At 45.7% G+C, this 27407-nt stretch overlaps 1 protein-coding gene across 2 annotated transcripts in view; it reads right to left on the reverse strand.

Annotated features, from left to right (window-relative positions):
* The window catches only part of fundc1 (FUN14 domain containing 1), a 54550-nt gene extending 27480 nt beyond the window's left edge, over positions 1-27070 (reverse strand). The window contains exons 1-3 of one of the 2 annotated variants that reach the window (XM_086006689.1): positions 26985-27070; positions 2782-2938; positions 1276-1351 (exon numbers count right to left, since the gene is read on the reverse strand). In XM_086006689.1, coding sequence (XP_085862815.1) covers positions 1276-1351; positions 2782-2938; positions 26985-27015 — 264 coding nt within the window. In that variant the 5' untranslated portion in view covers positions 27016-27070. Of the gene's footprint in view, positions 1-1275; positions 1352-2781; positions 2939-14913; positions 14984-26984 lie in introns of those variants that run through there. The other variant, XM_086006690.1, reaches the window with a different exon arrangement.
* Between the last annotated feature and the right edge of the window lie 337 nt (positions 27071-27407).

Here is a 27407-nt window from a genome sequence, read left to right on the forward strand (position 1 = left end):
TGTGCAAGGAATTGCGGATGTGAACCTATGTCTTACCTTCACACTGGTTCATTATTGGCACTGAACCAACTACAGTTTTGCATTTAGCACAAAAAGAAAAGGTATGTTCTCAAAAAGTGAACACCTTCCCTTCAGGACAATAAAACTACTTTATACACATACTAAAAAATTATAAGTCATTTTATATGTGGAAATGTCACATTTTGCATTGGAGAATTCTTCCCTCATTTTTTGTATTAAAATAACTGTGTTATCAATTTGTAACTACGAACTAAAATCTTAGCCTTCTATGTAAGAAAGGATTTATTAAATGAAAAATCCAGATGAAGGGCTAAAAATTGTTTTTGTAGAAACCACTTATAAAAACATTGAATTCGTTTGTTCTTCAAGATACAAGTGATTTGATTTCAACAGGAATTTTTTGAGTACATAATATTAACCTATACAAGTATGGGAGGAACACAATGATAAATATGAGTCCTGTTAGATGATTACAGAATCTCACTAACAATGACCATAGAAGGTCTATGCTTCTGATTGAATTGAGTAAGTGTAGTGCAGGAGACTGCAGTGGGGCCTAGAGAAATAGAGAGAGGTGCATAATCTCATAGGATGGTGGTGACATACGTAACAAATTTTTTTTAAGTTTCGCATTCTGATAAGGTTCTTATAAGTACCATAAACCTTACTTCAATCTTGTATATTTCCAAGCTGGTTTTGAAGTCCAATCTCCATCTGTCCCAATAATTGATGTTAACTGCAAGGTTTGATTCACCACTGGCATTAACTATATTCACATCAGGATAGGGCTCCTGCTGATACAAAGACTTCTGCCAATGCAAACTAGCATCAGACTTATAACTTCAATCTCACTAATGCTGGTTGACATTCTCTTTTTTTCTGGGTGCCACTTTCCTTCCACCTACCACTTATCCCTATCTAACAGGAACAATAAAGATTGGAAGCAACTGAACACCCAACCTGTATAGCAACTCAGTAAATGCAAAATGGATGACTGCCCCATTACAATGAACTGCTGCCTGGGTGAGCGTTAGAACTATAACAAAATCCTGGATGTTGACTACTTTATAAGCTACTCTGGTTTTGCTGCTGTGGTATTCTTGAGCAACAGACCCCTGTACTACTGCCTTTAAGGCTCTCCCACAGTTGACTTAATTTAAATAACATCGCACCCTATTACCGTGAAACTTGTCTGCCAACACTTATGAAAATTAAAATGCTGAACAGATATTATTCAAATTAACCTTTATTTACCTGCATCAAAAGGAACCCACCACCAATGGCTGTAGCTGCCAGCTTGCCAATCTTCTGAAATACAAAGCCTGCACACCTGAAAGTTAGGAGATACAACAGCATTAAATATTAATTTTAGTTTAGGCTCTCCTTCTAAAACACTTTACTTGGATAAGTAATTTTACACCTCAATGTTTGAAAGTTTATTTTCTCCCCATGTTTAGGGTTTCCTGGTCCCTTTTCACATATCCAAACCAACAGTCAAGGCAGATTATCTGTTCAATATCCTGCCAATACTGCTTTGTGCTAACATTTCTGTTGCAGTGTAGAGGGAGCTTTAATCCTCATACCAGACCTGGGAGAGTATGACACTAATAGCCAGTGCAAAAAAAGTAGGAAAACATTTCATTCACCAGCATTGGCATCTTTGTTTGATGGGTAAACAATGTATATATTTGTAAGCAGACTAAAATGAAAGATTGGAAAAATAAACAGGTCAAGCTATACTAGACAATTAGCTAAGAATTCCCTTATTCTACTTATTGATAGTAGTTAATACTAAGCACTGTGTTTAAAAGTAGGTAACCTATGTGGCATGCATAACTAAACCAATGGAATAAATCTGGCACTATTCATTCCTAAGTCAGAATAACAGTATGCATGAATGCATTCCACCAATGGGCTAATGGAAATATGCAGTATCTGTTCTAGCAGCAAAGCATGCAGACCAGAAGGTACCAGGGCCAACACCCTTGGAACTGTACTCCAGCTAGAACCAGTATCTTCTACAGAGGAACTAGAACAAATTTTTTAAAGTAACCACTCCTGTTAACACTAATGAAACTATTGTATAAACCTTACAGAACAATTTTGCTTATGCTAAGATGCACAGATAAGAACCACTGCTACTGAGATGAAAGAAGAGGAAAATTATAAAAGAAAAAGTAACATGAAATAGTCAATATAAAATTAAAGAGCATCACAATGCACCACGGTTAGTTTTTTCCATTTCCCACACCAACACTCTGCAACAATCTCATTTGAGGGGACACTTCAGTGCAAATTGATGCCAAATTAGTGACAGTTTTGTGCTATGTATCCAGGAACTGAGTTCAGACTACCAAACTCATTTCAAGTAGGTCCTTAAGAGCCAGCAGAGTCAGGAGACTTTCATCTCATCAGTCTGGGCTAAATTCAAACTGAAATGACAAAGCTGAAAGGACAGAGCATTGATCCACTGTGCGGCCCAGGATACTTTCATTAAAATATAACTTCTCTTTTATAAAAGCTACACATGTAGAACATTAGCACAGTGCTACTGGGCACGTGATTTTAAAATCCACGTCATTTTTGACCATACAAAAAAACTCTCAGGAACTATTTTTGACTCAAACAATTTATGCATTCCAAAGTTTTTGTTTCTCAGCTGCTTCTAAATGTGCATGTGCGTTGGGGGAGGGAAAGAGAATTGTAAGAGTAGTTTAAATAGTGTTAACTTTAACAATATACAATGGACTACACACTCACCAGCCAGTTACACCACCCATCATTATTTGAGTAGCTACAGAATATTTCTCCGCAACTGGTCCGGAATTCTGTCCAAAAATACGGCCCCACCACTCACGTCGTCCTGAATACTCTGTCAGATTTACTACCTCATAGGACTCATCATCACTGTTTTGACCTAAGGAAAGTGAACAGTACAAACAATGATTTATTTTCCTACTGCACAACAGACAAGCTCTTATGAGAAACAGGAGGTATGACAAAGAAGAGCTGAAGGAATAGAGTATGGTTTCAGTTAGAAGTTATGAAGAGAAAATCAGCCTAGGTTTCCATCCCCAATGCTGGTAATGTAATTACAGAGAACAAAGATAACACTAACTGCTCTGGCTAATATCAGGTATGCACTATATGGTGTCATTGCCGGAGCTGAGCGGCGGACCTGCGAGAGGCACAGAGTCAGCGAGAGGAGGATAAAAAGAGCGCGGAGAGGAGGCTTGGGACCGGAGCTGAGCGGCGGACCTGCAAGAGGCACAGAGTCAGCGAGAGGAGGATAAAAAGAGCGCGGAGAGGAAGCCTGGGACCGGAGCTGAGCGGCGGACCTGCGACAGGCACAGAGTCAGCGAGAGGAGGATAAAAAGAGCGCGGAGAGGAGGCCTGGGACCGGAGCTGAGCGGCGGACCTGCGAGAGGCACAGAGTCAGCGAGAGGAGGATAAAAAGAGCGCGGAGAGGAGGCCTGGGACTGGAGCTGAGTGGCGGACCTGCGAGAGGCACAGAGTCAGCGAGAGGAGAGAGAGAAGTAAAAAGTAATCGAAGTGTGACGTCACCAGAAAACAGGTAAGTGATTGGTTGGTGAGTATTTCTCTCTTTCTCGCTTTTTTCCAAACTTAAATTTTGTGGTTTATAGTTGCTAAGGTCTCTGTTGTGTAGCGGGGACTGCTGGTAAACAAGGGCCCTTGAGTATATCATTTAATTGTAGTGTAATTGGTGGGATTGATTTGATTTAATTTAATTTGAATTAATTAAAGGGTAAGTCATGGCAGTACAGCTTGGCGCCGTGGTATGCTCCTCCTGCACTATGTGGGAAATCAGGGACACTTCCTGTGTCCCTGACGACCAGGTGTGCGGGAAGTGTATTCAGCTGCAGCTACTAGCAGACCGCATTGCGGCGCTGGAGCTGCGAATGGATACATACTGGAGCATTCGCGATGCTGAGGACGTCATTGATAGCACGTTTAATGAATTGGTCACACCGCAGGTAAAGGCGGCACAGGCAGGAAGGGAATGGGTGACTGTCAGGCAGAGTAGTAGGCGCAGGCAGGTAGTGCAGGGGTCCCCTGTGGCCATCCCCCTCTCAAACAGATATACCACTTTGGATATTGTTGAGGGAGATGGCTTATCCGGGGAAGACAGCAGCAGCCAACTTCCTGGCACCGTGGGTGGTTCTGCTGCACAGGACGGGAGGAAAAAGAGCGGGAGAGCTATAGTAATAGGGGGTTCTATTGTAAGGGGAATAGATAGGCGTTCTGCGGCCCCAAACGAGACTCCAGGATGGTATGTTGCCTCCCTGGTGCAAGGGTCAAGGATGTCTCGGAGCGGCTGCAGAGCATTTTGGAAGGGGAGGGTGAACAGCCAGTTGTCAAGGTGCATATAGGTACCAACGATATAGGTAAAAACTGGGATGAGGTCCTAAAAGCTGAATATAGGGAGTTAGGAGGTAAGTTAAAAAATAGGACCTCAAAAGGTAGTAATCTCAGGATTGTTACCAGTGCCACGTGCTAGTCAGAGTAGAAATAGAAGGATATTTCAGATGAATATGTGGCTCAAGGAATGGTGCAAGGGGGAGGGATTCAAATTCCTGGGACATTGGAACCGGTTCTGGGGAAGGTGGGACCAGTACAAACTGGACAGTTTGCACCTGGGCAGGACTGGGACCGATGTCCTAGGGCGAGTGTTTGCTAGTGCTGTGGGGGAGGGTTTAAACTAAAATGGCAGGGGGTTGGGAACCTGTGCAGGGAGACAGAGGAAAGGGAAGCAAGGATAGAAGCAAAAGACAGAAAGGAGAAAAGCAAAAGTGGCAGTCAGAGAAATCAAGGGTTTAAATCAAACATGGCCACAGTAAATAATAATTCTAAAAGGTCTGAGTGTTAAAAAAACATGCCTGAAGGCTTTGTGTTTTAATGCGAGGAGCATTCGTAATAAGGTGGATGAATTAGCTGCGCAAATAGATGTAAACGGATATGATATGATTGGGATTACGGAAACATGGCTCCAGGGTGACCAAGGCTGGGAACTCAACATCCAGGGGTATTCAATATTCAGGAAAGACAGGCAAAAATGAAAAGGAGATGGGGTAGCACTGCTGGTTAAAGAGGAGATTAACACTAATTTAAGGAAGGATATTAGCTCTGATGATGTGGAATCTGTATGGGTTGAGCTGAGAAATACCAAGGGGCAGAAAACGTTAGTGGGAGTTGTATACAGACCTCCAAACAGTAATGCGGAGGTTGGGGATGGCATTAAACGGGAAATTAGAGACGCGTGCAATAAGGGCACAGCAGTTATCATGGGTGACTTTAATCTACATAAAGATTGGGCTAACCAAATTAGTAACAATACTGTGGAGGAGGAATTCCTGGAGTGTATATGGGATGGTTTCCTGGACCAATATGTTGAGGAACCAACTAGAGATCAGGCCATCTTAGACTGGGTATTATGTAATGAGAAAGGAATAATTAGCAATCTTACTGTGCGAGGCCCCTTGGGGTGGAGCGATCATAATATGATAGAATTCTTCATTAAGATGGAGAGTGAAGTAGTTGACTCAGAGACTAGGGTCCTGAATTTAAATAAAGGAAACTACGATGGTATGAGGCGCAAGTTGGGTAGGATTGATTGGGGAATGTTACTCAAAGGGTTGACGGTGGATAGGCAATGGCAAACATTTAAAGATCGCATGATGGAACTACAGAATTTGTTCATCCCTGTTTGGCATAAAAATAAAACAAAAAAGGTGACTCAACCGTGGCTAACAAGGGAAATTAGGGATAGTATAAGATCCAAGGAGAGGACATATAAATTGGCCAGAAAAAGCAGTAAACCTGAGGATTGGGAGCAGTTTAGGATTCAGCAAAGGAGGACAAAGGGATTAATTAAGAGGGGGAAAATAGAATATGAGAGTAAGCTTTCAGGGAACATAAAAACTGACTGTAAAAGCTTCTATAGATATGTGAAGAGAAAAAGATTGGTGAAGTCAAGCGTAGGTCCCTTGCAGTCAGAATCAGGGGAATTTATAATGGGGAACAAAGACATGGCAGACCAATTAAATACATACTTTGGTTCTGTCTTCACAAAGGAGGACACAAATAACCTCCCAGAGATATCGGGGAACATAGGGTCTAATGAGAGGGAGGAACTGAATGAAATCAGTATTTGTAGGGAAATGGTGTTAGGGAAATTGACGGGATTGAAGGCCGATAAATCCCCAGGGCCTGATAATCTACATCCTAGGGTACTTAAGGAAGTGGCCCTAGAAATAGTAGATGCATTGCTGGTCATCTTTCAAAATTTTATAGACTCTGGAACAGTTCCCATGGATTGGAGGGTAGCTAATGTTACCCCACTATTCTCAAAAGGTGGTAGAGAGAAAACGGGGAATTATAGACCGGTAAGCCTGACATTGGTAGTGGGGAAAATGCTAGAGTCTATTATAAAAGATGTAATAGCAGAGCACTTGGAAAACAGTGAGAGGATCGGACAAAGTCAACATGGATTTACAAAAGGTAAATCGTGCTTGACTAATCTACTGGAATTTTTTGAGGAGGTAACTGGTAGAATAGATAAGGGAGAACCAGTGGATGTTGTGTATTTGGACTTTCAAAAGGCTTTTGATAAGGTCCCGCATAAGAGATTAGCGTGTAAAGTTAAGGCACATGGGATTGGGGCAAGGTACTGACTTGGATGGAGAACTGGTTGGCAGACAGGAAGGAAAGAATTGGAATAAACGGGTCTTTTTCCGAGTGGCAGGCAGTGACTAGTGGGGTACCGCAGGGATCGGTGCTAGGACCCCAGCTATTCACAATATATATATTAATGATCTAGACGAGTGAACTAGATGTAATATCTCCAAATTTGCAGACAACACAAAGCTGGGTGGGCGCGTGTGCTGTGAGGAGGCTGCCGAGAAACTTCAGTATGATTTGGAATGGTTGGGTGATTGGGCAGATGCATGGCAGATGCAGTAAAATGTGGATAAATGCGAGGTTATCCACTTTGGCGGCAAAAACAGGAAGGCAGATTATTATCTGAACGGCAATCGATTGGGAGAAGGGGAAGTGCAACGAGACCTGGGTGTCCTTGTGCACCAGTCGCTGAAGGTAAGCATGCAGGTGCAACAGGCGGTTAAGAAGGCAAATGGTATGTTGGCCTTCGTAGCGAGAGGGTTCGAGTACAGGAACAAGGATGTTTTGCTGCAGTTGTACAGGGCCTTGGTGAGACCAGACCTTGAGTATTGTGTGCAGTTTTGGTCACCTTATCTGAGGAAGGATGTACTTGCCATGGAGGGAGTGCAGCGAAGATTCACCAGACTGATACCTGGGATGGCAGGAATGACGTATGAGGAGAGATTGGGTCGATTGGGCTTATACTCGCTGGAGTTTAGAATGAGAGGGGATCTCATTGAAACTTATAAAATTCTAACAGGACTAGACAGACTAGATGCAGGAAGGATGTTCCCGATGGCGGGGGAGTCCAGAACCAGGGGTCACAGTCTAAGGATAAGGGGTAAGCCATTTAGGACAGAGATGAGGAGGAATTTCTTCACCCAGAGAATGGTGAACCTGTGGAATTCTCTACCACAGAAGGCAGTTGAGGCCAATTCATTAAATATATTCAAGAAGGAGTTAGATATATTTCTTAAGGCTAAAGGGATCAAGGGATATGGGGAGAAGGCAGGGACAGGGTAATGAGTTTGGATGATCAGCCATGATCTCATTGAATGGCAGAGCAGGCTCGAGGGGCCGAATGGCCTACTCCTGCTCCTATCTTTTATGTTTCTTTGTTATTGCACTTATCCACTCCACTATTGGGGTCAAGAACCAGCTTTTTTTTTACTCCAAAATCAAGTTCTGGGGGTCCCTGATGGCTTAGTGAGTTTATCACGATTTGATCCCCTATCTGCATTAACTGATCTCAGTCAGGGCAACAATAGGAGTGCTACAGCTCGTCTCAGTGCCCTTGATTAGGGAAGGGGAAATTATCCAGGGTTTCTGCTCCTAAAGTTATCCACAACCACTGCTTGATGTGTGCATATGGCATTGGATTAAGCACAGAATCAGACATGGTCATGTCCTCTGCAGCTGTGAGACTATACTCCAGCAAGGAGTTGACACCTTCGGAAGAGTAGGAAGAAAATATATTAAGAACCTAAGAACTAAGAACAGACAGGCGTTTCTGCGGCCGTAGACGTGACTCCAGGATGCCAGGGTCAAGGATGTCACTGAGCGGCTGCAGGACACTCTGAGGGGGGAGGGTGAACAGCCAGAGGTCATTGTCCATATCGGTACCAATGACATAGGCAGAAAGAGGAATGAAGTCCTGCAGGCAGAGTTTAAGGAGCTAGGAGATTAAAAAGCAGGACCTCAAAGGTAGTAATCTCTGGATTACTCCTGGTGCCATGTGCTAGTGAGTACAGGAATAGGAGGATAGAACAGATGAATGCGTGGCTGGAGAGATGGTGCAGGAGGGAGGGCTTTAGATTCCTGATGCATTGGGACTGTTTCTGGGGAAGGTGAGACCTGTACAAGATGGACGGGCTACACCTCAACAGAGCCGGGACCAATATTCTCGCGGGGAGGTTCGGTAGTGCTGTTGGGGAAGGTTTAAACTAACTTGGCAGGGAGATAGGCACCAGCATATAGGAGTAGAAAAAAGGAATAAGGTGCATAAAAGAGTGAGTGTGTTGGATAGTACTAGAGAAGATAGTACTAGAGAAGATAGTACTAGAGGTGGTAGTAGTACCATATTAGATAGGAGCACACTAAGAAAGACTACGAAAAATTCAAAAATGGGTTTAGAATGCGTGTATGTAAACGTACAAAGTGTGGTGAATAAGGTTGGTGAGCTAGAAGCACAATTAGCTGTGTGGCAATATGATGTTGTGACAATAACAGAAACGGTGAGGACTGGGCACTTAATATTCAAGGGTACAAGGGGGGAAAAATTCAGTTGGTTGCGCCTCCTGTTAGCGCCTTAAGAGGGCGCTAACGGGACGCAACACAACTAGCGCCTGGGCGCGGCACTGCCCACGCCTCCCGCAAAATTCAGCGGGAGGTTAGTAGTGGTGCTAACCGGTAGCGCCCTGCGCCGCTGGCGATGACGTCATTGGTGTGCATAGCGCCCCGCTCACGAACTTCGGGAGCGCCCCCTGACTTACCACCGGACGCTATGTCTGACGGGGTCAGGGGGTAGTACCTGCGGCCGGGGAGGCGCAATTTAAAGGCGAGGTGTGGGGCGGCCATTTTTGTTGCTGGCCTCCTGCCAGCACCTGCCTGCGCTCCCGTCCCAGACCTCCTGAAACGCCCCCCCCCACCACCCGCAATGGAGAGGAGCAAGGAACAATCTAGAGTGGAACTTCTAAACTGGAATAGGACTAACTTCAATGGGATGCGAAAGGATCTAGTCAGGGTAAAATGGAACCAAAGACTGACAGGAAAAACTGTAATGGAACAATGGGTGATCTTTAAGGAGGAGATGTTCCAAGTACAGGCTAGGTACATTCCAACAAGAGGGAAGGGTAAGGGAACCAAAGCAAGGGCTCCTTAGATGAAGGAGATAGAGAAGATGATGAAACAAAAAAAGAGGGTGTATGATGCATGTCAGGTGAATTCTTCAAGGGAGAACCAGACCAAATACAATAAGTTGAGAGGGGATGCGAAGACGAAAATAAGACTGGCAAAGAGAGAATATGAGAGTAGAATGGTGGTTAACATAAAAAGGAACCCAAAAATCTTCTACCGGCATGTAAACAGTAAGCGGGTAGTAAGAGGCGGGGTGGGGCCTATTAGAGACAAAGAAGGTGATATATGCTTAGAGGCACAGGGCAAGGCTAGAATACTCAATGAGTACTTTGTATCGGTGTTTACTAAGGAGGTGGATGCTGACAAAATATCGGTAGAAGTGGAAAAGGTAGAAGCAATGGAAGGGGTGAAAATTGATAGACAGGATGTACTAGAAAGGCTGGGTATGCTTAGAGTGGACAAGTCGCCTGGTCCAGATGGCTTGCATCCCAGGTTGCTAAGGGAATTGGGGGAGGGGATAGTAGAAGGGCTTGCCATAATTTTCCAATTACCCTAGATGCGGGGGAGGTGCTTGAGGATTGGAAAGTGGCAAATGTGACACCATTGTTCAAGAAAGGGTGTAAGGACAATCCTAGTAACTACAGGCGGGTCAGTTTAACATCAGTGGCGGGTAAAGTTTTAAAAACAATAATCAAGGAAAAAATTAACGGGCATTTGCAGAGGTTTAAGCTAATTAAGGAGAGCCAACATGGGTTTGTAAAAGGAAGATCGTGTTTGACTAATCTAATTGAATTTTTTGATGAAGTAACAGAGCGGACTGATGAAGAGAATGCAATGGATGTTGTCTACATGGATTTTCGGAAGGCGTTTGACAAAGTACCGCATAGAAGGCTGGTTAACAAAATTGAGGCTCATGGAATAGATGGGTCAGGGGCAGCTTGGATAAGGAATTGGCTTAAGGACAGAAAACAGCGAGTTGTGGTAAATGGCTGTTTTTCAGACTGGAGGATGGTAGACAGTGGTGTTCCCCAAGGGTCAGTGCTGGGGCCACTGCTTTTTTTGATACATATAAATGACCTGGATATTGGAATACAGAGTAGAATTTCTAAATTTGCCGATGACACCAAACTTGGGGGTGTGGCAAACAGTGATGATATCAATTGACTGCAACAGGACATTGAAAGGCTAGCAGAATGGGTAGACAAGTGGCAGATGGAATTTAATACAGAGAAGTGTGAGGTGATGCATTTTGGCAGAAGGGTTAGGGAGAGGCAATATACACTTAATGGCACAGTTTTAAAGAGTGTGCAGGGACAGAGGGACCTGGGAGTTAATGTGCATAGGTCCCTGATGGTGGCGGGACATATTGAGAGAGTGGTTAACAAAGCATATGGGATCTTGGGCTTCATAAATAGAGGTATTGAGTACAAAAGCAGGGAAGTTTTGCTGAACCTTTATAAAGCTCTGGTTAGGCCACAACTGGAGTATTGCCTCCAGTTCTGGTCACCACACTTTAGGAAGGATGGGAAGGTCCTTGAGAGGGTGCAGAGGAGATTTACCAGAATGGTTCCAGGGATGAGGGATTTTAGCTACAAGGTTAAATTGGAGATGCTGGGGTTGTTCTCCTTGGAGCAAAGGAGGTTGAGGGAAGATTTGATAGAGGTGTACAAGATTATGACGGGTTTGGATAAGCTAGTCGGGGAAAGGCTGTTGCCATTAGCTGATGGTACATGGACTAGGGTTTTGGGCAAGAGATACAGGGGGATGTGGGGAAATACTTTTTTACACAGCGAGTGGTGATGACCTGGAACTCACTGCCGACGAGGGTGGTGGAAGCGGAGACACTCAATGTTTTCAAAAGGAAATTGGATAGGCACTTGAGGGAAATAAACTTGCAGGGCTACGGGGATAGAGTGGGTGAATGGGACTGACTGGATTGCTCTACAGAGAGCTGGCACGGACTAGATGGGCTGAACAGTTTTAGTTACTACTTTTGTTGGTGTGAAACTACCATTTGTCTGTGGTTCAGTGCCCCAAATTTGGTCATTTATGTTGGAAGACTTGAAAAATGTTGAGAGTCTCTGCATTTTAACAACAACTTGCATTTATATAGTGCAGTAAAACGTCCCAAGGTGCGTCACAGGAGCGTTATCAAACAAAATTTGACACCGAGCCACATAAGGAGATATTAGGGCAGATGACCAAAAGCTTGGTCAAAAAGGTAGGTTTTAAGGAGAGTCTTAAAGGACGAAAGAGAGGTAGAGAGGTGGATCGGTTTAGGAAGGGAATTCCAGAGCTTAGGGCCCTGACAGCTAAATGCACGGCTGCCAATGGTGAAGTGATTAAAATAGGGGATGCGCAAGAGGCCAGAATTGGAGGAGCGCAGAGATCTTGGAGGGGTTGTAGGGCTGGAGGAGGTTGCAGAGATAGGGAGGGGCGAGGCCACGGAGGGATTTGAAAACAAGGATGGGAATTTTAAAATCAAGGCGTTGCTTAACTGGGAGCCAATGTAGGTCAGCGAGCACAGGGGTGATGGGTGAATGGGACTTGGTGCGAGTTAGGACACGGGCAGCCAAGTTTTAGATATCCTCTGGTTTTTTAAAAATATAGAATTATTGCTTACACATCCTGTTGTCCTTGTTTCCCATTAGACCTCGCTTCATACACCAGGCTCACTGTTGACAGTTGTACTATCAATACCTACAGCTCAGAATTCAGACACAATACAATACAAATCGCTTTTTTTTTTGACTGAATTTTAATGGTGAAGGCGGGTTGGGAGCGGGGGGGGGGCCTCCAAAGCAGTCGGGAAACCCTGGCGAACAGGTTTCCTGCAGGTCCTGCCAAATTTAACGGCTGGGCCTGATTAACATTTCAAAGCTCTGTTTCTCACTCATTGAGAGGCTGGCTGGCTCCAGGCAGGTATGCCTGCGGCACTAGGCTGCAGAGAGGAAGGAGGAAGGGATTGCGTGGGGGGGGGGGGGGGGGGGCGGGGGGGGGGGGGAGGAGCACGGGGTGGACCGGAGGAGAGGACCGCTGAAGATCGGGGGCCGGAACCAGCACAGGGCGGGGGGGGCGGTCGGACCAGCACGGGGGTGGTGGGGCGGCGGGGGCTCCAATATAAACTTCTCATCCTTGTGCATGGCCTTGCCATTTCCCATCAGTGTAACGTCTTCCAACCCCCAACCTCCCTCCCAACTTTCCTTTGCACAGACTCTTGCCCCTTATGCATCCCTCCTTTCCTTTGACCCACAACTGGCAGTGATGCCTTCAACCACCTGGGCCCCATGCACTGGAATTTGATCCTAACCTCCTTCAGGAACTGCCTTAAAGCCCACCTCTCCTAATATCTCCATTTTTTGGCTTAGTGTCAATTTTTGTCTGATTGTGCCTTGTGATACTTTACTACACTAATGGCATTATCTAAATGAAAGTTGTTGTCATATTTGGGTAACAATCTCAAATTTTGGCTTAAAAATGTGACCTATACATACCTGCCTTAAAATACCCTTCTATAATGTTTAAGTGTGTTTGTAAACCATATCACTTGTTTTCTTGATCTCTCTAAAGTTGCTGAATATGCCATTTGTTCCACACCAGGTACACCTATATAACTTTTTTTTTAAATTTGACAACCCAAATGAACAGCTATAGCCCATAATGCAATACAAAGGAAAAGAAGACAAGATACATTAGGTAGCAGTGAATAGGCTTGGGCTTAAAAACCTGAAGATTATAGGAAGAAGAAACATCTGAGCGAGTAAAGGAGATCCACAGTTTGAGGTCCTGGAAAAGCAATGGCTCGGATTTTGTGGTGGTATCGATGGCGAAACAGTCAGCGTTCACCGTCATTACCCCTCTACATTTCCTACATTACAACAGTGACTCCACTTCAAAAGTACTTAATTGGCTGTAAAGAGCTTCGAGACATCCGGTGGTCGTGAAAGGTGCTATATAAATGCAAGTCTTTCTTTCCTTGAAACTGCTGTAACTTCAGGATTTAGCGCATGCGCAAATAAATGCAGTTATTCCCTGCTCCGCTGTGGAACTCCCGATAGCTGGCAATCAGTGAAATCACTTGAATTGACGAAAGCTTCCCCTTTTCCGCTCTAACATCGCAGTTAAACACACCATAAAAAGTTAAGCCTTGTTGAAAGAGGTGTAACGGGTTTTGGCGGCATATTGACTGAACAACAATTCTAGCCCTGAAAAACTAATTTTATATTTGTGGAATGTCAAATTTCTCCATTTTGATAAAAATGACTAGATTTTAAAATAATATATATATTTTTAATTTTGTTTATATATTATGATGATATTTCAGCTTCTACCTTAATCCCATGTGTATGTCCCAATCTTTATTTCACTCTCTAAAATTTAAAAAAAGTGAATGATAAAAGGTGCTTTCTATTTTCTGGTTTGCTGGCCGTGAGAATTCTTCAATGTGATTGGCTGCTTAGACAGCTTGATGACATCACTGCTGCTGGACACTGGAGATTCGCTATAGATAGCGGTACAATCAAATTAGGTTGAGAAAGCTAAAGTTTTCGCCACAGAGATCGCGAGATCTTTGTGGGCAGCTTTCTTTGAGGTTAGCGGCGATCGCTGTCGCTTCGTCGCTGACCACAAATTCCGGGCCATTATTAGTTATGGAGACTGTGGGATCGGCTTCATTTCAACACGGAGAAAAGATCTAGAGAGGAGAAAGAGCAAGTAGGATAGCATATTTGGTACTTGGAACGAAAATGCGATGAAAACACAAGCTGGTCATGTGGCCTCCTTCCTTCACTGAGCAAACATCACATTCAATCGACAACTTTCTGTGCTGTATCCTCCAGATTTCCAATCGTCAGACTCATAATCCACTGGAGATTTTATACTGGGTCACCCTCAAATGTGAAGATTGCACATCAAGTTAAATTGCTGCCCATTTCATGTCTATTTCTGTAATACATCTTAAATCCGGTTTACATCAGAAACTATCTGATGTAATTTTGACACCTTGTCTACCAGTGGAGATAGGACTTTTATTACTTCTTTTCATGGCCATTATATGAGGGGATCGAGATGTGCCATGAGCTTAATGGAAATATCTTTAGAAAGCATTAAATAGCATGTTTAATGCGTTATAACTAAAATTAAAATACGCAGCTACTTAATGGCAAGGATCAGACAGAAAGCAGACATGTTCCTCCAACCATCACAACAAACGAGTCCGGTAGAATGCTGTTGCGATTCCGCACCTTCTCCACACTCAATCGGACCGTGCCCAGCGACTCCGCACAAGCCCCTTTACACATAAATAAATAGAGATAATTAAACCTAATTGAACAGCTCGCCGCTTCCATCTCACCTTACCTCCACGCTCCGCCATACTGCAGCTGGTCTTAACGTTGATAAATAGCGCCAGCTCCTAACCCGGAAACACATCCGGTGTGGGGTCAGAATGACAGGCCGGGTGCCATGGTGATGGGGCCAGAGACCAGCTGTACATTTTTGCAAATCGTAATTTTCCAGTTAATTTTTTTAACTCCTGTTATAAGAACAAGTACTCAATTTTTACCTCTCGTTTTTTCATTTCTCTTTACAATCTTCCACCTAAGTTATGATGGAAATTCCAGTTGACTTCTTTTAATTTGAGCTTTTCAAAAACTGTTTTCTCACTCGAATGGATTGATAATTTCCGTTGACAGTCTGCATGCCTTATGAAATTAAATCTTTTTTTTGCTTTCTTCCTTACAGAATTAATCTAATAATTGACCCTGATTAAATACAATGGAAGAACATCAAAAGATCTGGTTATAAGCCCTTAAATTCTTTAAAGATAGGGCTGCAATCAGTTGTGATCAAAGCAACAACAATGCGCACAGATGCTAAATTGTTTTAAGATTAAATCAAAATATCATTTAAAAAAGATAACTCATGGTTTGGAGTTTAAATTAGCTTAACATTACAGTGTCTGCAGATCCCAGGATACCTACAATTAGCTTTTAATAACAGTTGTGATCGAAAGGTCATTGACCTGAAACAACTGTTTCTCTCTCCACAGATGCTGCCTAACCTGTTGAGTATTTCCAGCATTTTCTGTTTTAATAACAATTTAAAGTCCAATTCACACACGGATTAAAGGAAATTTAAGAGGTTAAGTGGCTGTAATTCAGATAGGATATCTCTGAGCGCTCGCGCCTCTGAATCAGAAGGTTGTGGGTTGAAGTCCCAGTCCAGAGACTTGACTACATAATTTAGGCTGACACTTCAGTGCATTATTGAGGGAGTGCTGCACTGTTGGAGGTGCTGCCTTTCGGATGTGACGTTAAACTGAGGTCCCGTCTGCTCACTCAGGTGGACATAAAAGATCCTACGGTACTATTCGAAGAAAAGCAGGGGTGGTCTCCCGGTGTCCTGGCCAACATTTATCCCTCGACCAACACCTAAAAAACAGATGATCTGGTCATTTATTTCATTGCTGTTTGTGGGAGCTTGCTGTGTGCAAATTGGCTACCACGTTTCCTATATTACAACAGTGAATACACTTCAGAAGTACTTCATTGGTTGTCTCTCTTCTCTTCGGCAGTCCCTCGAAACCGAGGATGACTTTCACATTAAAAATGAGTTCGCAGGTGACTGATGAGTCCAATGCGTGACCTACAGTCTCTGTCACAGTTGTGCAGACGGTGGGTGGGTGAGGTGCTTGGGTTGATATGCGCTCCTTGCGCTTGCTCCCAGCGAAGAGACTCGAGGTGTTCGGCGCCTTCCTGGATGCTTCTCCTCCACTTTGTGCGGTCTTGGGCCAGGGATTCCCAGGTGTCGGTGGGGATGTTACACTTTTTCAAGGAGGCTTTGAGGGTGTCCTTGAAGCGTTTCCTCTGCCCACCGGGGGCTCTCTTGCCGTGCCGGAGCTCCGAGTAGAGCGCTTGTTTTGGGAGTCTCGTATCGGGCATGCGGACAATGTGACCCGTCCATCGGAGCTGACTGAGCGTGGTCAAAGCTTCGATGCTGGGTGTAGTGTATGTAACCTGTACCACCTTAAGAGGATACCTTAAGGTGATGGACTACTTTTTAATGGCTCCTGTACATTGTAGTACCGGTGGTGACCACACCGGTATATAAACCCTGTGGAGCAAAGTGTATTCCAGTTCAGCCCTGACCCTCAATTACTAAAGACCTGTTTAATTATTTCTGTAGTCTGTGTCCAGTTATTCAGCATAACTACATTTGGAAACACAGACTCAACAGTGGCGACGAGTCTGATCTTACCTAGCGGCAGTTGCATCAAAGGAAGCTTCGCCTCTGAAACGGGCGTCGATCAAGGACATCCACCCTCAACATCCTGCTGGGCACTGCATAGCACGGGAGGCAATCGGGAACCCGGGTTGGTTTCTGGCCACGAAGTCAAACATCAGTGAACATCCCTTCGACGACAGCGGCGGGTAAACCCGATCGAGCGGCACGGGGGGGAAGTTGGCCGAGTTGTCAGTAAGAGAAGGGGAGGGAAACGACGAAAAGGGCGGAGAACACGACCGCAGCCGGTGTCGGGGGCCGGACTGCAATCGGGGCAGAGACGCGCAGCAGCCAGAAAAGCGTTTATGTCCACAAGGACCGCGGGAGCGGCGGGGAACAAGAGCAGCAGCGTAGGGGAAAATAAAGGACCGCTGGGAGGCGAGAACGGCAACAGCGCGGTAATCGCCATTTTGAGTCGGCGGGGGAAGAAGACAAGCGCGGGAAAAGCCGCCAAGCGCGGGAAGCCGCCATTTTGAAAAAAAAATAATAATAATCATATCCGAAGGAAAGGAAACTCAACAAGGATGCCAAAAACGCGTAACATCACTGCTTTTGATAGCGATGTGGAAGATTGGGCCACTTATGTGGAACGCGTCGAAGTTTACTGTACAACGAATGAGGTACCGGAGGATAAGAAAGCACTAACCCTATTAAACTCGATGGGTGCGAAGACGTACGGGTTATTAAGGAACCTTGTAACACCAGATAAACCGGTAGGAAAGAGTTTTGCGGATATTGTTACTATCCTGCAAGAGCATTTAAACCCCACGTCGCTGCTGATAGCGGAACGATTTAAATTCTACAAAAGAATTCAACTTAAAGAGGAAAGCAACGCTGAATTCTTAATCGAACTGCGCAAGTTATCAAAGTACTGTCAGTTCGGTACAGGACTAGCAGACGCACTGAGAGATAAGTTTGTGTGTGGGCTCCTAAGGGAAGGAACCCAGAAGCGACTGCTAGAGGAAAAGGATCTTACGCTGGACAAAGCTTTCAGCATTGCAGCATCGCACGAGGCAGCAGCATGAGGCGCTGCAGAGATACAGCAAAGGCCACTGGAATTCAGCACCAATGAAATGGCATTGGGTGCAGTAAAGTGCTATCGTTGCGGAAGGACAACGCATGACCAGAACCAGTGCTGGTTCAAAGATAAAGAATGCAGGCAATGTGGCAAACTTGGTCACATAGCGAGAGTATGCTGGTCAGGAAAGAAGACCAGCAGCAAAAAGTCGCCGCAGGAGAAGTACAAAAAAGTACACAAGGTGACAGAGAACAGTTCGGATGAACAGAAGATGGATTCAGACTCCAGCAGTAAGGAACTGGGTTGTCTAAAAATACATAATGTGGGTAACACAGCAGACCACCAAACTATCTGGGTCACACTTCAGATAGCAGGAGTCCAAGTGAAGATGGAATTGGACACTGGATCGGCATTGACGGTCATGAATAAGCAAGATTACAAAAGGTTATTCTCGCACATTCCCCTGAGGGATACGGAGATTGTATTGAAAACATACACGGGGCAAATAGTATACCCCATCGGAAAGATAAAAGTAAATGTGGTCTACAATGGTAAAGAAAGTCAGGAAATGGACTTGTATGTGTTACCTGATGGAGGTCCGCCACTACTGGGACGGGAATGGATCCGGAGAATAAATGTGGACTGGCATTCCATACAAGCACTGACTGTAGATTCCTGTAAAGAGGACGACGTCAAACCTAAACGACTGTCCAAAATATTGGACGATGCTAAGGAGGTGTTCCAACAGGGACTGGGAACACTGAAAGGAATTACGGCAAACATCAAGGTTGAAGAACATGCAGACCCAAAATTTTTCAAAGCCAGACCGGTACCTTATGTGATACGACCTGCTGTGGAAGCAGAGCTGGAAGGGCTAGAACGTTCAGGAGTACTGTCAAAGGTGGACTGGAGCGAATGGGCCACACCCATTGTTCCTGTCATGAAGCGTTCGTTGAGCAACAAGCCGGGGGAACCTGGGAAGGTTCGCATCCGTGGCGATTTCAAGATCACTGTTAATCCGGTTCTTCACACGGTGCAATATCCGCTTCCGCGGATTGAAGATATCTTCGCTTCGCTGTCTGGCGGGAAACACTTCACCAAGATAGACCTGGCGCAGGCGTACCTACAGATGGAAGTTGATGAAGCGTCACGCCAGTATCTCACGATCAACACACATAAGGGCTTATATCGGTATAATAGACTGGTTTTTGGAGTGGCATCGGCTCCAGCGATTTGGCAAAGGGCCATGGAACAGGTATTGCAGGGAATTCCAGGCACACAATGCTACCTGGACGACATTCTGATTACAGGAGATGATGATAAGGATCACCTCACGAATTTGGAGCAGGTGCTCACCAGATTGAAAGAATATGGGATCAGAGTTAATCGCCAGAAATGTGAGTTCTTTCAAAAGCGAATCTCGTACTGCGGCCACGTCATTGACCAGGAGGGGCTCCATAAGTCACCTGACAAGATCGAAGCTGTTGTGAAAGCTCCCGCTCCGGAAAATGTATCCCAGTTGAGGTCGTTCCTTAGGTTGGTTAACTATTACCACAAGTTTCTTCCAAATTTATCCACGGTGTTACACCCACTGAACACTCTTTTGCAAATGGGAATACCATGGAAGTGGAGCGATGATTGTAAGCGGGCTTTTCAAAAAAGCAAGGCACTGATCACCTCTAAGGAAGTGTTGGCTCACTTTAACCCAACGCTGCCTATTCGCTTAGCTTGTGATGCTTCTCCATATGGTATCGGGGCAGTGCTCTCACATAAGTTTCCAAATGGCTTGGAAAGGCTAGTCGCGTTCGCATCCAGATCATTGACCTCCGCTGAGCGCAACTATGCTCAGATAGATAGGGAGGCTCTCAGCCTCATGTGGGGAGTGATGTGCCTTCAATAACCACAAAACTAGAAGTTATAGACCTTAACAAGTTGGCTTTTAATCACTAAGATCAGAGCTAACATCTCAACACACTGACTGGCTCGCAGGAATGAGTCATATAGATCCTGGGATCTTTATTTAAGAGAAGTCAGGGGCGGAGCCAAGAGCCAAGACCTGGAACATTCCAGGTTAGTCAGGAAAGAGGAAGTGAAACTATACACCGTGTGGGGGAGGGTAATATACATGAGTGCAAAACGAATACAGGCAAGCCAAACACATTTCATTACATTCACCCCTTCTTTAGATTTAGTCCATCGGGGTGATGTTTCTTAAAAGTTGGTATAAGTGAGTCTGTCAGGAGGTTTTGCGGTTCTCAGTGATCGGCGCAAAGCCGGTTGGGGTGCCTCTAGGGGAGTGGATTCTGGTTCCTCCGCTGTCCGGGCCTCCGCAGTGTCTTCCAGGTTATCTGCAGTGTCCTCCAGGTTAAAGTTGGGTATTGATACCTCTGGGCGTCCTGTCTCTTTTTGGTGTAGGTCTTCCTCGGGTAGTCTCTCATCGTTCTCTCCGCTCCCCGAGGGAGCGAAGTCTTTTATGGAAACAGTGTCCTCTCGCCCGTCAGAGTATTCGATATAGGCGTACTGAGGGTTTGCATGGAGGAGCTGTACCTTTTCCACAAGGGGGTCCATTTTATGGCCTCTCACGTGCTTCCGCAATAGTACTGTCCCCAGAGACGTCAGCCACGCGGGTAGAGATATGCCCGAGGTAGATTTCCGGGGGAAAACGAACATCTTTTCGTGAGGGGTAGCGTTAGTGGCTGTACATAACAGAGACCTTATGGAGTGGAGCACGTCTGGGAGGACTTCCTGCCAGCGGGAGGTCGGAAGGCCTTTTGACTTTAAGGCTAACGTGACAGCCTTCCAAACAGTAGCATTCTCCCTTTCCACTTGCCCATTACCCCGGGGGTTGTAGCTAGTGGTTCTGCTGGTGGCTATCCCCTTTGAGAGCAAGAACTGGCGCAGTTCGTCACTCATAAATGACGTTCCCCTGTCGCTGTGTATGTAGTTCGGCATGCCAAACATGCAGAATAGATTACCGAGACACTTGATGACCGTGGCACTGGTCATGTCTGGGCAGGGAATGGCGAAGGGGAAGCGGGAATATTCATCAATGATATTGAGGAAGTATACGTTACGGTCGGCAGAGGGAAGGGGTCCCTTGAAGTCCAGACTTAGGCGCTCGAATGGCCGTGTGGCTTTGATAAGGTGTGCACGGTCAGGCCTGTAGAAACGAGGCTTGCATTCCGCACAGATGCGGCAGGCTCTGGTCATTGCCCTGACCTCCTCGATGGAGTGGGGCAGATTGCGGGACTTTATAAAATGGTATAGTCGGGTGACCCCTGGGTGACAGAGGTCGTTGTGGAAACCCTGTAATTTGTCCGTATGAATGCTGGCACACATTCCCCGCGATAGGGCGTCTGGGGGTTCATTAAGGGCTCCCGACCTGTACATAATATCATAGTCGAACGTGGATAGTTCGATCCTCCACCTGAGTATTTTGTCATTCTTGATTTTCCCCCTTTGTTATTAAACATGAAAGCCACCGACCGCTGGTCGGTGAGCAGGGTGAAACGTTTGCCGGCTAGGTAGTGTCTCCAGTGCCGCACTGCCTCCACTATAGCCTGTGCCTCCTTCTCGACAGAAGAGTGCCTGATTTCAGGTCCCTGAAGGGTTCGGGAGAAGAAGGCCACAGGTCTCCCAGCCTGATTGAGGGTCGCAGCTAAAGCAAAGTCTGACGCATCGCTTTCGACTTGAAAGGGAATGCTTTCGTCCACTGCACACAGTGCAGCCCTTTCAATGTCCTGTTTGATACTGGTGAAAGCCTCCCGAGCTTCAGCTGATAGTGGGAAGGACGTCGATTTAATGAGAGGTCGGGCCTTATCAGAGTAATTGGGCACCCATTGGGCATAATACGAAAAAAATCCCAAGCACCTTTTTAAAGCTTTGGGATTGTGTGGCAGGGGCAGTTCCTTTAGGGGGCGTAATCGGTCAGGGTCCGGTCCAATTACCCCATCTTCCACCACACAGCCGAGGATACAGAGACGGGCTGTGTTGAAGACACATTTGTCTTCGTTGTAGGTTAGATTCAGCTTTAGGGCAGTTTTAAAAAATCTCGCAAGATTTAGATCGTGGTCTTGCTGGTTGTGCCCGCAGATAGTGACATTGTCCAGATAGGGGTAGGTAGCTTGTAGTTTATTCTCGTCAACCATGCGGTCCATCTCACGTTGGAAGACCGAGACCCCATTTGTTACCCCGAAGGGCACTCTGAGAAAATGGTAGAGGCGTCCGTTCGCCTCAAAGGCGGTGTATGGGCGGTCCTCCATTCTAATGGGGAGCTGGTGATACGCGGATTTGAGGTCGATAGTCGAGAAGACTCGGTATTGCGCGATCTGGTTGACCATTTCTGATATGCGGGGTAAAGGGTAGGCGTCCAGCTGGGTATAAATATTAACAGTCTGGCTGTAGTCAATTACCATCCGTTTCTTTTCGCTATTTTTAACTATGACTACTTGGGCACGCCACGGACTGGTACTGCATTCAATAATGCCTTCCCGCAGGAGTCTGTCCACTTCCGCCTTGATAAAGTGTCTGTCTTCCAGACTGTACCGTCTACTTTTGGTCGCTATGGACCTACAGTTCGGAGCGAGATTAGCGAATAAAGAGGGCGGGCTGATTTTTAAGGTTGATAGGCCACAGACTGTGAGTGGCGGCTGGGACCCGCCATATGCTAGCGTGACACTTTCGTGGTGGCACTGGAAGTCCAGGCCCAAGATTACATTAACACAGAGTTCTGGCATCACGAGGAGTTTAAAATCCTTGTAGTCCGTGCCTTTTACAGTCAGTGTTACCACACAGTAGCCCAAAATGTCTGAAGTGTGGGGCTTAGCAGCCATAGCAATTCTGCTCCGTGTAGGGGTTACCGTTAATGAGTGCTGCCATACCAGGCTAGGGTGGATAAAACTCTCGGTACTCCCACAGTCAATTAAACATTTCGTTAAATTCCCGTTTACCTGTATGTCCATCATGGATTTTGTCAACGGGTGTGGCCACCGTGATCGAAGCCACTGTTGGGCCCTGGGCGGCCGTTGAGTCGGGAAAAGATGGCGGATCCCAAGATGGCAGCCCGCACGGCACGCACGAGGTGGTGACGGAGTTGGAAATCGGATTCCCCCTGCAGACTTTGCTAAAATGCCCCTTTTTCTTACATTTGAAGCATGTAGCGTCCTTCGCTGGGCATCGTTGTCTGGGGTGCTTGGCCTGGCCGCAGAAGTAGCATTTCGGGCCTCGAGACATTGCTGCTGTAGTAGGACTCCTGGGTGAACTTCTGTGTGGGGACTCCGGCGGTGTAGAGCTGGTCTGAGACCTGGATGGGGAAGATGGCTGATTCCAAGATGGCGGACCGCTCGGTGCGCACGAGGCGGTGAGGGCCGCATGGCCGGAAGAAAAACAGTCAGAGTTTTTCTGGGCCATGTCCAGCGATCGCGCAGTGGCCACTGCCTTTTTTAAGTCCAGGACCTCCTTCTCCAGCAGTCTCTGCCGGATATAATTCGATTTGAGGCCCGTGATGAAGGAATCGCGGACCAATTCGTCAGAGTACGCGTTGGCCGTCACGGCCTTGCAGTTACAGTCCCGGACCAAGTCCTTTAGGCCCTGTAAGAAATCGTCCATTGATTCCTCAGGTCGCTGCCTGCGTGTAGCCAGCAGATGTCTGGCGTACACTTCGTTTACCGGCCTCTGGTATTGGGCCTTCAGGATAATGATGGCCTCCGTGTAAGAGGTGGCGTCCCGGATGAACGAATAAATCCGATGATTAACGCGAGTAGTCAGTAGACTCAGTTTATCTACCTCGCTAGCGGATGAGGTCCTCGCAAAGAGTTCGAAGCATTTGAGCCAGTGTCCAAATTGATTTGATGCTTCAGCAGAATGTGGATCCAAGTCCAGATGCTCTGGTTTTAGGAGTCGATCCATCCTAGTATTCTTTAGTGATTAAAATTGATGTGCCTTCAATAACCACAAAACTAGAAGTTATAGACCTTAACAAGTTGGCTTTTAATCACTAAGATCAGAGCTAACATCTCAACACACTGACTGGCTCGCAGGAATGAGTCATATAGATCCTGGGATCTTTATGTAAGAGAAGTCAGGGGCGGAGCCAAGAGCCAAGACCTGGAACATTCCAGGTTAGTCAGGAAAGAGGAAGTGAAACTATACACCGTGTGGGGGAGGATAATATACATGAGTGCAAAACGAATACAGGCAAGCCAAACACATTTCATTACATGGGAGTTAAGAAATTTAACCATTACCTGTAAGGCCAAAAGTTTACGCTGCTGACAGATCACCAGCCGTTGGTTTCCATTTTTAACCCTAAGAAGGGTGTTCCGGTTATGACGGCGCAGAGGCTTCAGAGATGGTCCCTTTTCCTAGGGGCACATCAATATGATATCGAATTCAAAGGTACAAAGCAACATGGTAATGCTGATGGGCTGTCGCGCCTGCCACTACCTACAGCGGAAGAGGCACCGGCAGTTGACCCTGTCGAGATATTTCACTCGACCATCATCGAATGCTTACCAGTCACCAATGCGGGTATTGAGAGAGAGACCCGAAACGACCCGACACTGTCTCGGGTCTACGATTTGACAGTGAAGGGATGGCCAGCACATGGCGACCCACTGTTACCAGCATTCTCAGCCAGACGAGAACAGCTGTCCGTCTGTCAAGGAACATTGATGTATGGAACAAGGGTGATTATTCCTCCTAAATTAAGGGAGAGAGTTCTGAAGGAATTGCATGAAGGTCATCTGGGGGGAGTCAAGATGAAAAGCCTTGCTAGGGCTTATGTGTGGTGGCCAGGTATCGACAAACAAATAGAGGATCTGACTAAAAGCTGCTCAGGGTGCCAAAAAGTTCAAAACGCACCTCCAATTGCACCGCTGCATCCGTGGGAATGGCCTTCAACCCCATGGCAACGTGTGCATATCGACTTTGCAGGTCCATTCATGGATTCCATGTTTTTGATAGCAGTAGACGCACATTCTAAATGGCCAGAAGTGATTAAGATGTCGACCACTACCTCTGAAAAGACGATTGCAGTTCTAAGAACCATATTTGCAAGGAATGGGTTGCCGGAACAAATATGTTCAGACAACGGACCACAGTTCGTGTCAGAAGAATTCCAGAAATTCATGAAAAAGAATGGGGTGAAACACTATACATCTGCCCCATATCATCCGGCTACAAATGGGTTGGCCGAGAGATTTGTACAAATGTTCAAAAAGGCGATAAAGGCCATGAGCGAAGACCATATTCCACTACAACACAAGGTGGACAATTTCCTGATGGCATATCGAAACGCCACGCATGCAGTGACAAATCAAAGCCCTGCCATAATGTTCTATAACAGGAGGTTGCGGTCCCGGTTGGATTTGTTAAAACCCAATGTGCGTAGGGGAGTCGAAAACAAGCAATTCCAGCACGTAAATAACAAGGCCACTCGGAGTTTCGAAATAGGACAACCAGTGTTGGCCAGGGACTATAGGAATGATAAATGGCAATCCGGAACAATTCGTGCCCGACAAGGACCCTTGGTGTACACGGTAGACGTTGGAGAGAACGTAATACGACGTCATGCTGACCAACTTGTGGAATCGAGAACAAGGGTCGACCCCATGTCTACGGCAGAGGCACCAGTTGAAGAAGTTATTGAGCCTGTAGCATCTACCTCAGACTCGAACGTACATGATGATGTTCAATCCATAGGAGATCAAATGGATGAGTCACCCCAGCAACGAGAACCAGAGACCCCTGAAAGGCGTCATCCGGCCCGGATCAGGAGGCCTCCTCAGAGACTGAATCTTTGAACAGTTTTGTGTGAAAGTTGTATATATGTTATCCATGTAATGTTTAAATTGGGGTGTACACTGTTAAGCTAAAAGGGGAGGAATTGTAGTGTATGTAACCTGTACCACCTTAAGAGGATACCTTAAGGTGATGGACTACTTTTTGATGGCTCCTGTACATTGTAGTACCGGTGGTGACCACACCGGTATATAAACCCTGTGGAGCAAAGTGTATTCCAGTTCAGCCCTGACCCTCAATTACTAAAGACCTGTTTAATTATTTCTGTAGTCTGTGTCCAGTTATTCAGCATAACTACATTTGGAAACACAGACTCAACACTGGGGATGTTGGCCTGAGCAAGAACACTGACGTTGGTGCGCCTATCCTGCCAATGGATTTGCAGGATCTTGTGGAGGCAGCGTTGGTGGTACCTCTCCAGTGCTTTGAGGTGCCTGCTGTACATGGTCCATGTTTCTGAGGCATACAGCAGGGCGGGTATCACTGCTGCTCTGTAGTCATGAGCTTAGTGCCGGGTTTGAGGTCCTGGTCTTCAAACACTCTCTTCCTCAGGCGGCTGAAGGCTGCACTGGCACACTGAAGGCGGTGTTGGACTTCGTCGATGTCTGCCCTTGTTGACAGAAGCCTCCCGAGGTATGGAAAGTGGTTGTAAAGTGCCTTGGGACATCCTGAGGTCGTGAAAGGTGCTGTATAAATGCAAGTCTTTCTATTTTAGATTTTAACAAAGTTAGTGAAATCCAGCATAGATCTGGATTACCAAACCTTTTAAGTATACTTTTAAACCCATCTAGTCTGTCTTTGCCATAGTTTTGCAGCATTTTGGAGCACCAATAAGTGACATTGCAGTAATTGGAGATAAGATTTTATTAATTAATTTCAGCCATGCTCTTGTGGGGAAGCTCCCAAGCAGAAGGGTTAGGGTGAGATGGAAAATCAAGATAGTTACGGCTCGACTGCTCTTGGTTCAAAAGTGACAATAGCAGAGGTTTGGAAGCAGGTCTCATACTAGCTGTTGGCTAAAGAAGGACCATAGCCAAATAAGACCAGAATGAGAACCTAATGTATCCTCAAAAGCATTATATAATGCTAATTAATAGAGAGGCACTATGCCAATTGAGTAGAATCCTTTGGCTTGGAATTTAAACAGAATCCTTCATTTCTATGAGCGATGCAAAGAAGACATGGGTTAAGGAGGCAGTTCATTGTAGAAGAAAGGAGCCTGAATTAGTCTTACTCTCCAGTTATTGCACATTTCTTTTAATGTTTCCTGGCAATTTGTATCATTAACCATCTACAGTATGCAGACTTTATTGCTAAAAAATTACCATACCTCTCAACCTGCAATCGAATAGTGAAGGCATATCTCTGCAGTGCCAAGCAGCTCTGGCAGGGACTCGGAATTCACAATCTTGGGTAAGGACAGGTTTGTGCAAACCACCTCGTGCCCTCTGATCATTTTCCCGCAACTCTTCCTCAAGCTCCCTGAGGAGAAGGTGAATGCTTAGAGAGTTTTCACTTTAATGGTAAAAAAGGAAAGAAGAAAAATCAAAGCTGCAACAAAAAAAGTGAAAAACAAAATAATGCAAAACCTAAATGTAACAAAAAAAACCCCAAAAAGCTCAAAACAACACAATACTCTTTTAAGAACACTCACGCTTGAAGACCAGGACGTGTGGTTTCAAATCCGCTAGGTTCTTATTTGCCAAACGACAAAGACATTGCTTTTCTGATCCAAACCACACAAAATAAAGGA

The sequence above is a fragment of the Somniosus microcephalus genome, chromosome 14 (assembly GCF_052327205.1).
Source record: "Somniosus microcephalus isolate GS21.2 chromosome 14, FLI_Smic_1.0, whole genome shotgun sequence".
NCBI classification, from domain to species: domain Eukaryota; kingdom Metazoa; phylum Chordata; class Chondrichthyes; order Squaliformes; family Somniosidae; genus Somniosus; species Somniosus microcephalus.